General features: G+C 37.6%; 2 protein-coding genes across 2 annotated transcripts in view; both read right to left on the bottom strand.

Moving 5' to 3' along the window:
• The window catches only part of Sol1 (CUB domain-containing protein Sol1), a 233,314-nt gene extending 229,581 nt beyond the window's left edge, over positions 1–3,733 (bottom strand). The window contains exon 1 of the mRNA XM_011645907.3: positions 3,596–3,733. The gene's annotated coding sequence lies outside the window, so the exon portion shown is untranslated. The remainder of the gene's footprint in view (positions 1–3,595) is intronic.
• Positions 3,596–4,658, bottom strand: LOC148936164 (uncharacterized). Its single transcript, XM_089080178.1, has 2 exons — positions 4,410–4,658; positions 3,596–3,946 (listed from the first exon to the last, which is right to left on the bottom strand). Exons 1-2 carry the CDS (start codon positions 4,494–4,496, stop codon positions 3,596–3,598), a joined length of 438 nt encoding a protein of 145 aa, XP_088936304.1. The 5' UTR covers positions 4,497–4,658.
• Between the last annotated feature and the right edge of the window lie 8,560 nt (positions 4,659–13,218).

Genomic DNA, 13,218 nt, shown 5'->3' on the forward strand with positions numbered 1-13,218 from the left:
ATTATAGTTCACTGTCGTCGAAACATCGAAAACGGAACTTTAGATTATCACGTGTATACGAGCGTATTATTGTTAACAATTAACCCGCACGAAACCTGCACGACCACTAATTAACGTCAACGACGCGCCAGCTAAACAGGTTCGGGAAAATAGATCCGTTAACGTTAATTACGTGTGTTACCTAACCCGCTAAAATACACCGCTTAATAAAATTACACGCGGATCGATTCCATCGTTGCGATCGCTAACGCGTGGCAAACACTTACGCGTGATTGCTTTGCGCCTCAAGGATGGAAAAAGGATGTGAATGGAAAAGATGTAATAAGCATAATCCTAAGCTGTAGAAACCGTTTAAGTCCGTCGGGTGCTATAAAACAATTCGAAGGAGAAACTTCGCCAGCTTCGTAACCGCCAAAATTTATTCTTCCTTACTGTGAACGTATCTAACTTCTCGGAAGCAACTATTAATGGGGTCACACACTATATATAGTCCTTTCGGCTTCGTTACTTTACGGTACCAAAGGTAATTCGATTAATTGCCTCCTGAAGCTGCCAACGGAGACGAACTCGCTAATATCAATGCATAATCGATAGAACAACCACTCCACCAAATTTGCTTCTAGAAAAAGTTTCTATCCTAGCGTTTGCTATATATAATTAAAGCAAAAGGTTTAGCAAAAGATAAAAAAATTCAATGAGAAACATTTAAATAATAATTAATAATTTAAAATAATATAATTAGCAAAACAACAATTCATTTTTTCTAATGATTTAATAAAAATTAATGAATTAGTGAATTAAAAAATTACTTCCAAAAAATTTCAAAATGTTATAATTTTTTTAGTTTGTTTTGCGTTTTATATTTTATTTTATGTTTGTTAAGAGATTAAAAATTCGCTGTAGTTGCGAATCTCTCCTGCTCGAAAAATTGTACATTACATCGTATAAATAAATAATGACAAAAAAGGAGGTCACGAGAAGTCTCTAATTGCTCGTCGTCACGTAGTGCCACGAAAACGTCGTCGACGTTTTCCTTTTTCTGCGCGAACGGTCATGTAGAGCCCGGCAAAAGTGGAATTCTCATTAATTGACGTGGTACTAATTAGACTTTTAATTAACGAGTCGGAAATAAACAACGATTTGCGAACAGATGTCGCATTGCTCGTATCTCTAATGATTTAACTATCTATAAGAGGAATAATGTCGACGTCCATTAATGCACATAAATTTGCACAATCTTGAGTAGTGATTAGCAATTGTGATGGGAAGTCGTGACGTTCGCGCCTTTCATCTTTATCTTCAATACTAGATAACTAACAATGCCCATTTTGCACGGTAAGCCTCTTTTCCACCAACTCATCTTGCAATCTTTTTTTTTTTTTCTAAAATATACTGTAATAAAATGCGCTTTCGTGAAAACAGTATACCGACATGCCACGGGCTCTGCATTCACGTTTATCACGACCATAAATTTAAGACTCCCGTCGCCTCTGATTATACCTCTAGACAAAGTCTCGCGAGCCTTACATCGACCTAATGATTCAACTGTCTATTATTTATTCGATTGCGCGTCCTTCACGTTGCCATGCCACGTTTTTTGCATGCGGACTTGTAATTACGCTATCCAAGAAATGCTTTAAAATATGCAACGGCCGTCTCTGATATCTGACCTACTGTCGCAATGAAGCGATATCAGGTTATATCTTCGGTATAATACCTTTGGTGTTTAAGCGTCGAAAGCTATGACAACGATTGTTCGTACATCATACAGAAGAATGCAATGTTAAATCCCTGGCGTTATTCCAGCGACGTGTATAAACGGCGGTAAAGAAAAATTTCTTTCTTTCTGACACAAACGTCGCCGGCTAAAGTCGGCACTCTCCGAGTCTTGAGTTTCAAGGATCTCGCGATGTTTCGCATGAAACTCGATGCCGAGTTGCAAGCCGAGGGCGGAAATTTATACGTGGTTGTATATGTACACAAACACACACACACACACACACACACACACACACACACACACACACACACACACACACACACACACACACACACACACACTGTTTCCTTTCTCTTTCTCTCTCTTTCTCCGTAGCATTTCCTTTTAAGTATTCGGAAGTGAAGCAATCCCGGTATCAACCTTACTTCCGCGATACCGTATGGCAAAGAAAACAGAAATATCGAGGAATGCGGGAGATATCCACAAATTGCTTTAAAAAATGCGAGATAAAATTATCAAAAACAAGAAAAATACATTCGAATTTTAAACCGCTATTACGATAAAAAAATAATTTATAACATGTAATTACGTGTCGTAATTAAAGCGCACAAACATTTTCACTTTAGTTATTAATATTTTTTTGTTTGATTGTAATAATTGGATGATGTGAATCTAAAGATTTGTGTAAAATTATTAAAAATTTTGGTGGCAATAATTGAAAAAAAATGAAGCTTATACGGTAACTCAATTTTAAGAGTATCGAGAGAATTCAAACTAGCCGATTAATACCTATCGTATTAAGTCTTAAAAACAATTTGACAGACAATATTTATATTCTATTTTTATATATCTAAAATTCTTTTCACTGATCTATCCAAGAAATGATAAATTCTAATAGTGAATGCTGTACTTCTCTTGAATGTAATAACAGAAAAAGAGAGAAAGAGAGAGAAAATTCAGGAAAATATAAAATAAAAACGTCGCACCGGAAGCTAAAAGTATTTCGCTTCAAAAACAAACAATTTTTTATATGAAACATTTTCAAGACATACAATATAATAGATCAATCGAATATCCTATATTGTATAATATACTTAAAGTAAAATGTAAGAAATTGCGTTTAGAAAATGAATTGTTAAAAATATGAAAAGATACATAAACCAAGAAACAATATTTCTAGATATTGTGCATTTCCTATAGATTGAAAAAGGCTCGATGTAAATTTGTTTCGGATCGCGTGATCCTCACGTTGAGGGAAATATAAAAAAAAAATATTTGTGCGTATATATTGTACGGCAACAAAAATAATTCATTAATCAAAAGCGGTGCGTGCGTTATGGTCTGTAAATCGGGCGCACAGTTTATGGCGCACCATACTTCCATTTTACCCGTTCTGCTCCCAGACAAATCCTATACATTGTCAATATTGTTACACGTTTATCCAATATTTGAAAACACAACACACCACGCTAATATTAATTAGCAATCGCGTCGGTATACTCTGTTCAATGTGTTAAATGCTCATTTATCGTGTCGAAACTCGATTCTAATTCTAATCAAATGTGATCAAAACTTTAAAAACGATTCATATAAAATTTCATAACATAGACTTTTTCGTGAAATTTAAAAGCAGTCAAACCGCAGCATTTTTGCCTGGATGATATCAATGATAGACCTTATCAGTTTGATAGTTATGATAGTTATGATAAAAAAAATATCACAAGAAAATAGAAGGAAGCATGTACAAAAATTTTTGTATACTACAAATTGTATTTAAAGCTATTGATTTTGTCTCTTTCGGTTATATTTCACGAAATAAAAATGTAGGTATAGAAATTTCATTGAACGTTTTATGAAGCAAGGAAGGTGACCAACCTAGGAAGCTTCTCGTTCCGCTGTATCGGGTGTCAGGATGAGACGGCTCCGTCTATAGAAATCCCTGGTTTTACTCGATCGAGCAAATCTCATGTCGGGATAATCGATTTGGACTCTATTCGGTCGACCGTACCAGTGATTAGTAGTCATTGGCACGACGTGACGTTTGTTCTCCTCGTGTATCTCCGCCCAAATGAGACTCGGCTTCGTGCGATCACATCGCGGTTTACTCGGATCGAAGGGAGTTACGGCGTACAAACGATCATACGCCGATCTCGCGTCAGCGATTCTCTTCTCCCGCTTGCGATTGCCAAAGTACGTCGTCGAATGTCGTTCGGTCGACGGTTCCACCTAAAATTTATCCTCTTGCCAATAATCTCACTCTTACTATCCTTCATCTAAAGATGTGTTTTTCTAGTTCTGCGTTCCGATATATTTATTAAAACTGAATGAAAATCTGAAAACAGAAAATCTATAATACATGTGACAGGAAATATTTATTTTCAATATGAGCAGTAAATATCGGAACGCAGCCTTAAATAACCGTTTCAAATATAATTCTAACGAGACACGGAACATCTTTATCGCGCGTAAATCCATCCTGTATTATTTCTATCGTAATGACGTAGCAAGTCAACGAAGTCAGACGTCTCTTTTGAGATATCTTTAAAAACTAGATATCCTTTGATGTCTATAAATACGGGTTTATTCTCTGCGTGATACCACGTATATGCGTGGTATCACGGTGCTCCGTAACAATAGGGGGAAATGTATGTGTAATTGTAGTGAGAAGATTAAAGAATCATGAACTTACCACATTCAAATGTTTCATCTCGTTTCGGATGCTAACCTCCCACCCCCGCATGCGAAGCCATGGCGTAATAAATTCGGTACGATGCATACTCCAACTGCCGATTTACACTCGAGAGATATCGCCGAAACGCTCTACGCACATATAATCAACGCGATATCGCGTAGCTCTTGCAAAATAAACGCGAAACGTTAACGAAACATGAGACGCGAGACGCGCGCGAACCGCGAACCGCGATCGGAGCCCGGAACTAACTGCAAAAACGAATTTCGCGAACAATTTGGCGCGCGCGTTTGAAAGAAGCGTATCTACGACAAGCGCAGGAAGCGCCATCTCGTGAAACAAGCGGCAAGCGCAGGATATATTAGTTCAAAGAGTTTGTGCGGCACGGCGCTGCCAGTATATCGCTACCTTGTAAGATCATAAGTAATGCGCGATACGCGTGTAATGTACGTGGGACGGCAAGTACTTTTACGATCATGTAGAATAACTCATGAAGAATGAAATATTAATAACGCTCGCTCCTAAAGAGGCTAACGTTTAATAAATGAAAAAGATGTTTGGTAAGTATATGTGTGCACGCGTATGTAGATGGAAAATTTTAAATTAATTTAAAATGAAATAAACTGAGGAAGAGAAATGGAGTAAGAATTTTTAAAAAAGTTCTATTATTTGTTGATTATGTATTGAAAAAATTAATATAATTAATATAATTAACAAGGTGCCAATGTATAATTCATTACATATATATAATTCATATTTTCTTTCTTTCACATGTAATAATAATTTCGTAACTTTTTTGTCTAAGAGTATGAGATATCACATATCCAGTCTGCGATGTCGCAGTCAAGATTCAGCGTGGACACGTATCATACATTCTAAACTCTTATCGCAAAAGGGCAGATATACTGTAGAAGTGCGATGTGCCTTTTTCGCTCGCTGTCGCTTCCGAGTAAAGTGTTGCCCTTGCAACATCTACAATCGATAGTTAGATTGCACTTTGTCCAAGATTAGATTGCACTTGAATCTCAAATGCTTTACTTACATTCTTTGCTGCCCCGTTACTTATTTAAGTAATCTTTATATACATACAGATATATATATATAGTTTTTCTTTCTACTTTAATTATAATATATAATATTTTTTCTCGTTTTTATTTAATTCTTTTAAATTTTTATTAACATTTAAATTGTATAATTACCAATTTTCTTATTCAAAAAAAATATCAAAAAATGTATATCTAAAACTGCGAAACCCAAAAAGAATGAACATTCACAGAGAAAAATATAGAATATTAAAGAATTTTTTCAAACCCTCACATTTTTGTTTAAAAGTGGTATTTTTGCGAAAAAAAAAATAAATTTAATTTGTACTGCATTCCCTCAAAAATATTCACATTGGTATCTTTCGCGATATTTTGATTCCAATCGATTCTCTTCCGAACAAAATTGAACAAAAAATAACGTTTTTTCCTTGATATATCCAAAGGATTAATTGTTTGCTTACCAGTGTACGATTCAAATTAAATTTTCACGAAGCAATTGCTTTGCTTCTACGGAATGCTAATCGATAATTAACAATAGCCGTCCTTTCTGTTTAAATAAAACCTCTGTTGTTAACGTCAGCACGTTACGCTCTTGAAGATTCACCGGTCTGTTAACGAAAGACAGGAAATAATCGGATTTACAGGAAAGATTTTTACAGTCTACGGATCACGCCACTTCTTTTTTTTTAATAAAATGATTATAATAATGATCAATTAAATAATAAATTTAAAAGCTTGTAACTTTTTTAGTAAAAGAATTATACAACAAACTTAAAAATTGCAACTTTTTATTTTTATATTATTTTATGTTTTCTATTTTAGTTTAAATAATTTATACTTTTAAATTTTGTAATATCTGTAACATATCCGTAATTAATTTTCATTATCTCATTAGACATAGAGATAATGCACGACGATGTACGTACTAAAATTAAATTTTCAAGTAAATTATATTTTGTAGATCTATTGGAGCAATGCTTTACAAAAAGAAGGAATGACATTACTAAATTAAAATCAATCTTGTATAGTCTGAAAGTGTCTCTTACCTCGTAAAATTACAAAAGCTTCGATACTTGATTAAAGAACATTTGCTTAATTTGCATGTACGGTAAATGTTCTTTTTGTCACGTTCGTTACGTTGTCGCATCGGAACGAGAGAGATCTAATCAAATCAAACTGAGCGTGCAGAGTGCGGTTAATTACCTAATGAAATTAGTATGAATCATTGGAATTGCGCAGAATCGACAGAATTTCTGAGTCATGTTTCAGCGTTTGGTAACTTCCGCTTTTAAGTTGATTTGTAATATTTTTTTATATAATAACTAATATCATATTCAGAACAATATTGAAATCGTATAAAATTTCTTTGAATAAGAAATCTCGTTTTAGTGCGGCTAGCACTGCTGCATTTGAGTACAATTAAGTGATGAAAAGTCTTTTATAAAATTGCTTTCTACTTTAACCGAATTCGATTCTAATAGAGTATAAGAAAAAGGGAAGAAATGGAAAAAGGGAGAGAGAAAGAATGGGACGACCGTTTCATGTCGACGAATCCTCCGCATTTATCTCCAACCACCAGAGGAGAAAGCTCGACCGTCGTATCGCCGTGCGAATCGCGCGAAATCCTCCCAAAAATCTCGACTGAGATGGCTTAGAACGGAGAGAACAAAAGTACATCTTCGTAGAAACGTCGTACTACACTAATGCTACTTGAATACTTCGACCGTATTCTAGATTCGTGATAGAATCAGTGCGAGCCATCTTAGCAAAATTCTGCTACCAGAAAATATGCGCAATCTAACCCCGCGGTAACATAAATCGAGAAAAGAAGCAAGAAAAGAAGTGTCTTTGGCTGAAGAAATCGGCAATGGATCGGATATGGAGCAAAAGAGTCGCCAAAACCAAAGTATATAAAGTTGATACGATACACAAGATAGAGCTTAATCAGGTTCGACTAGTTGGCAGGTGCGAGCGTCACGCTTGCAGGAATAAGGAACGAATGGCTTCTCCGAGAAACTACGTGATTCCGCTACCTCGTATTCGACACAAGAAACGCAAGTCTGGACCGATATCAGACATGTAGCATAACATTGTCTCGCGATAAGAGAGAGAGAGAGAGAGAGAGAGAGAGAGAGAGAGAGAGAGAGTTTTCGCTTCATGTTTAAAGACAGTACAAAGATTGTTTAAATCATGCGTATGCCATATCTAATTAATAGAGAAATAAATGTCTAGTTTGATTTGACTCGATTTCAGAATTCCATCGATGTACGTGCAGCTTTTCACTGCACTGGAAAAATTCCAGCGGCGCCGAGCGGAGCGCCGTGGCCGATCGATCGATCGCCTGGGCTCGCGTAAGTAAACTAATCTTTTACTGTTATGCCAGACACGACGTATCCGGAAATTTTTTCACCGCGTCTGTGCCGTGACTGCGCCTATATTTACCATGGTTCGCGTTCCAGAGGCATCTCTTTCTTTCTCTCTCATGGAAAGTAGGGACCCTGCGGAATAGCATATAGACTCGGGTCCTCGTTACGATCGGCCTATACGACCGACGTAACGTCGGATCGTCGTTCGAGGCGTCCGTGTTAATGGCAACGTGTCTCTCCGGTATACCGTTAAAGCCTCCGCGATGCCTACTGAACCTAATTAATGACGCATTCGCGTTGCGCCGGATACCACCACTACACCACGTGTCTCTAAATGACCAGGCATGGCGAGGATGGCGCTCTCGAACACGCGCACGTGCTACCGCTCAACATCCGTCTTACTGGCTGTCACGCTATTGCCCACCGCACTTCAACTGCTTAGTAGATAGGCATGGCCGTGAATAGATAGGCGGTAGACAGCCGGCACGTGCGAGCGCACGGTGAGCGCACAGATCATTCACGCTTGTACGTATAAACACGTATAATTATCTCCCCTTCTTACTCGACCCGAGTCCGAGATCTCGCCGGTTCGCTTCCAGATACTCGTCGCGCCCCGCGATCATCTTTTTCTCGCTGCGGAAACTGCTCATCGGCAACGTCTACGAGCGGCATAAATCAAACTTAGGTACTTAGCTACAGTCTTTCGATAGATTTAGCAAATAAGACCGAGTAATGCGTAGTCGCTATAACCATATCGATTCCGAACGCGAAATATCATTAGGTATTTATGTACTTGTGTTTTTAATCACGGGCGCGCACTCATCGGTTCCGCTCGAATAATGATTTATGTTCTTCGCGCGCGCACGCAGTACACAGGATGTAGCAGAAGTTGCTTATTACGTTCGCCAAATGGGAGAGGCACGTACGTACGTACGTAAAAAATACGACACGCCGGAGGAAATTTGTAATGAACCGACGACACGTGTGTTGACTTTATCCGAAATACATACAAGTCTTTCAAGTACTAATTTATTTAGCACCTATTACCTGAAAATACGATAGCCGTTTGCCAACCGAGATTCCAGCACGCGTAATCACGCGTACGTGCGTCCTGGCGAATGGCTCCTCTTCTAATGTCGAGACAGCCGTGTCTTCAAGAACGCGATGTCAGAGGTCCGGGTCGAGGCGTGGCGTTCCATGTAAGTTGCGTATAGAGAAAAGCCGTTGCTTCAAGTTGCCGAGGTCTCTCGAAGGCCTACTCCTCTCTTTCGTCCTTCACACGACGATGATACGACAACGACAACAACAACGCGACAACAATCAATGCAAAGTCACTCGGTTGATGCTTAGTTAAGTAATGGACAGCGTAAGGAGTCACGAGCTGAACAAATAATAGGCTACCACTCGACGTGATGGCGGTGGCGTCGATTCCTTCTTTTCTTCCTCATCCTCCCAGGTAACAGGCTACCTCGACTAATTCAACTCTACCCCGGAAATGGAGGATGCGTTTTATCCACTCGAACCAACTCGCAATACGTGCTTACTGAATAGCGCTCTTGTGTATAGCGAGGACTCTTCATCTCCAATATCCTTGCGGCATACGCCGTGGTGCAAGCGCAAGATTCTGCGAAAATCATGTTGTTGTTTCTTCATTAGCATTCACTACGAATAAAAAGAAGCGTAACTTCTAAACGCGGAATCGATCCTCCCACAAATAACAACGATAATAAACGCTTTTTGTTTCAGTAATCTTTTTCTTTACAAATTGTAAGAAAATTGGAAAGAATCTAGAAGAGCATCACACATCGATATTTCAAATAGATTATTAAATGCATCGAATATTCCTTTATCGTCAATTAATAAATGTGAAATTGTTTCCATTTTTATCAATGATAAAATTGCTCGGAAATTTTAATAACGAAATTTCGATTATAGTTATTACAGGTATATTAAACGGTTAAACGTATACAAATGATGAAACACCGTTAATTACTCGCGACATTTCTATCGTTAGAGAACATTCATTTAGAAATTCACATGGAAACAGAGAATTACAGACAATTATAAATTGTAATGCAAAGTCGCTGTTGCGCGTGGAGAAACGCGCTCGATTTACCATGTTTCGTCGTTCGACATATGGGCTTGCCAATGTAGCATGTATAACATACTTTTATTTCCGGTTCTTTCTAAATTTTACCTAATCTTGATTATAAAATTTATATATAGTCATCAAATAGTTCATAATTTAAGATATATGTATATTTTCAAAATTAATATAGAAAATATTGTATAATATAGAAAATAAAGAGATTGTTTCGATTTTGAAACCAATTTTTTTATAATAACAAAATTGTTCTTGAAAGTTTTTATAAAAAGTAAAAATACAAGGAAAAAGATCGCTTCCCGATGTGAATCTCACGGTTATCCTTTTTGTAGCAGCGGCTATTATCCTCGTAATCAATAAAATTCGTGCGGCCTTGACTTTCCTTTCAACTAATTTCGATCTCCTTTCTTTCCCTCCACTCTTTTTTTCTCTCTTTCTGTTGCTTTCTGTTCATCTTTGCTTTTCCCTGCGGAACCTCGTTGATCTGCACCAATAATCGCAATATCCGTATGCGCGACATGACGCGTATCGGCGTTCCGTCGATCCGCCTAGAAACTAACTGAAAAGCCGAGTATTTGAAGTGAATGCGAATCGTGTGCAGACACGTTAGTGTCCGGCATGGTTTGAATGAATCGTTGGTATAGTGATGGCATCGATACTCTCGCATGTAGAAAAGAAATATATTTGTAAGTCAGTTGTAACAAGAAAGTCATAGATGTTTGCAAGATATTGATTTTTTGGATATCAAAATTTTGGATTCAAATCAAACATCGTAAAATTGATAAAAAATTGTTATTTACCATTAATATAGCACGCATGTAAATACTTGCATAAATTTCATAGTAACATTAATATGCAGAATAAATACTGTTTAAACAAATTTTTATACAACGCTCGAGCAGATATTATAGACGTAAGTGCCATTCCTAATCGCACGAATTGCCTGGTTCTTCATGAACTCGGTATGCAACGCGGCTCACGTCAACCAGTGATATTTACGGTGTATGCACCACTTTCGAACTTTTGACCTGAAAACGAAGAGTATGGGTCGCATGGGGAGCACGTAGCTGTAAGTTAGCACGAGGTCTATGGTAGAGAGACGCCACTGAATCTCGCTCAAAGTTCAGAGGTTCTCGTATGACCTCCGGAGCAAAGGTACCGAGTAAAGTATTTGCATGCACCTGAAACTCAACGTGGATCTCAAGCAAATCTTGCCATCAACTTCTTCATTGTCTTCATCAATGCTTCATTGTGAAGTATCACGTTCAAACTTAAGTTAATAATTACATGTATCGTTTTTTCGATTCCGATCTGCTTAATCTTGATCAATAAAATACTACATGTGTTTGTCACTTTTGTAAGAAACGATTGTTCTCGATTGTTTGGCGATTGATATATAAGCCATAAGATAGAAATACTCAACATTAACACTCGCAGATTTGCAAATTGGAATGTAATAACAATTTGATAATTATATATATATATATATATATATTGAAAACATCGAATGTGTCCTTTCTTCTAAAAAGCTTGGAACAAGAAAAAACGCAATTTTAAACTTAAAGCATTGTACTGTTTTAAATCGAAGAACGACATCAATTTTATTAAAATATACATAGATTAATGTACACAGTTGCGCAGCATTAATTGTCTAGGTCATCTCGTTACCTCGAAGAATTTGCTTTTTAATTGACCGTGGTCATTGATATGCGCCTAGTGGCGTTTAAAGAACATTCGCCGATACAAGAGGACGAGACATAGCTGGCGACATACGACCCTGTTTCGTGACGTGCGAACAAAAATGCGCATCACGTGCATTCGAACATGGTCTGCGGCTACTATCGTATCAATGTGGATTCGAATCGATGCGGACACCAACAAGGTTATCAAAAAGAAGCCAAAAATAAATAAAAAAAAAAAAACTAATGAAATCATTTCTTGCATTATACATACTATTTAGAATGATAAAAGAAATTTGTGTGATAATTACAAATATTACGTTACGATAAACGATTTATGCTCGAAACTCGAAATCGTATAATCACACGTAAAAGACGTACGGAACATCTCGCCAAAGCATTTTATTCCGAGAGACAACTATAGCAAAGATTAGATAGCAAAGCGAGAAGTACTGCCTTTTAGGGTAGTTAAGTATACAACGCTTCAACTCGTACTTCGTCTTGTCGTCGCTTCTCCTCCCCTCTCCCAGTCTCGTGGCCTGATCTCTCAGATCAGATCGGATCAACTGTCGCGTTCTGCCCTGCCTCTCGTACGACGCGAGACGAGACTCGCGCTTATGTGGACGATCCCGCGACCCCGATCTTTCTTAGAACGCGCGAACTGGTGAGAGACTGTGTAACGCGAGTTTTTAGCGCGATCGTGAAAACGGAAAATATTTCTTCTCTCTTTAGTCGCGAAGACACTTTTATATATATATATATATATATAGTAGCAGCAACGCTGATCAAACTGAGTTAGCTAATATGAAATACAGTGTGTGAGTATATCTAATATATAATTAGAGAAAACGATAGGCAAGACGGACAAATGAAGAGCAGAGTAGAAAAGGGTGAAAAAGAAGGCGAATATGAGATGATACGATAATTGTATGCTGAAAAGAGTATCAAGAAATATACAATTTGCTTATAAAAAAAATCAAGATTAATGGAAATCAATGATTAAGAATGCAAAATTAATATTAGTAATGGTTCCAATTCGATAATTTCCAATTGCATTTTACTAACTTTCTATTTCAAAGATATATTTCACGCAGTTGAAATGAGTTGCAGTTAATGGCAACATCTGTAATAAATAATTTATCGGGATCTAATAGATTAATTATGTTTTTACGTATTTGACAAGATGTAAAACTTCAAGATTGAAAATCAGATGTAATGTGTGAAAGAAAGAAATTTTTCTTTGGAATCTAGGACGTAAGCTCACTAAGATTTATCAAGGATCATAAGAGATAAGTCTCTCCATCGTATCTTTAACGTGCACTCACACGTGATTCAACATCACACTATCGCAAAGGCACGCCGAAGATTCTTCGGAACAGGGCTGCGAATTGATCGATTTTGAAGGGATCCGAAGAATGTCGACACGCGAAATGACAGTGGCGTCGATGACAGTGGCGTAGTTTTCGACAAATGTGTCGAAGCTCGTCGCGAAATGAGCGACGTCGGGCGATGTCGTTGCCCTTTTCCCCTCGGTCTACTCGGCTGTCCAGCTCGCTGTCCACCACCGCCATCGCCGCCACCACCGCCGTCGCCGCCACCGTTGTCCAGTTCTTCCTC

This window comes from Pogonomyrmex barbatus, unplaced genomic scaffold (assembly GCF_055798465.1).
Source record: "Pogonomyrmex barbatus isolate J1 unplaced genomic scaffold, ASM5579846v1 scaffold3, whole genome shotgun sequence".
NCBI lineage: Eukaryota > Metazoa > Arthropoda > Insecta > Hymenoptera > Formicidae > Pogonomyrmex > Pogonomyrmex barbatus.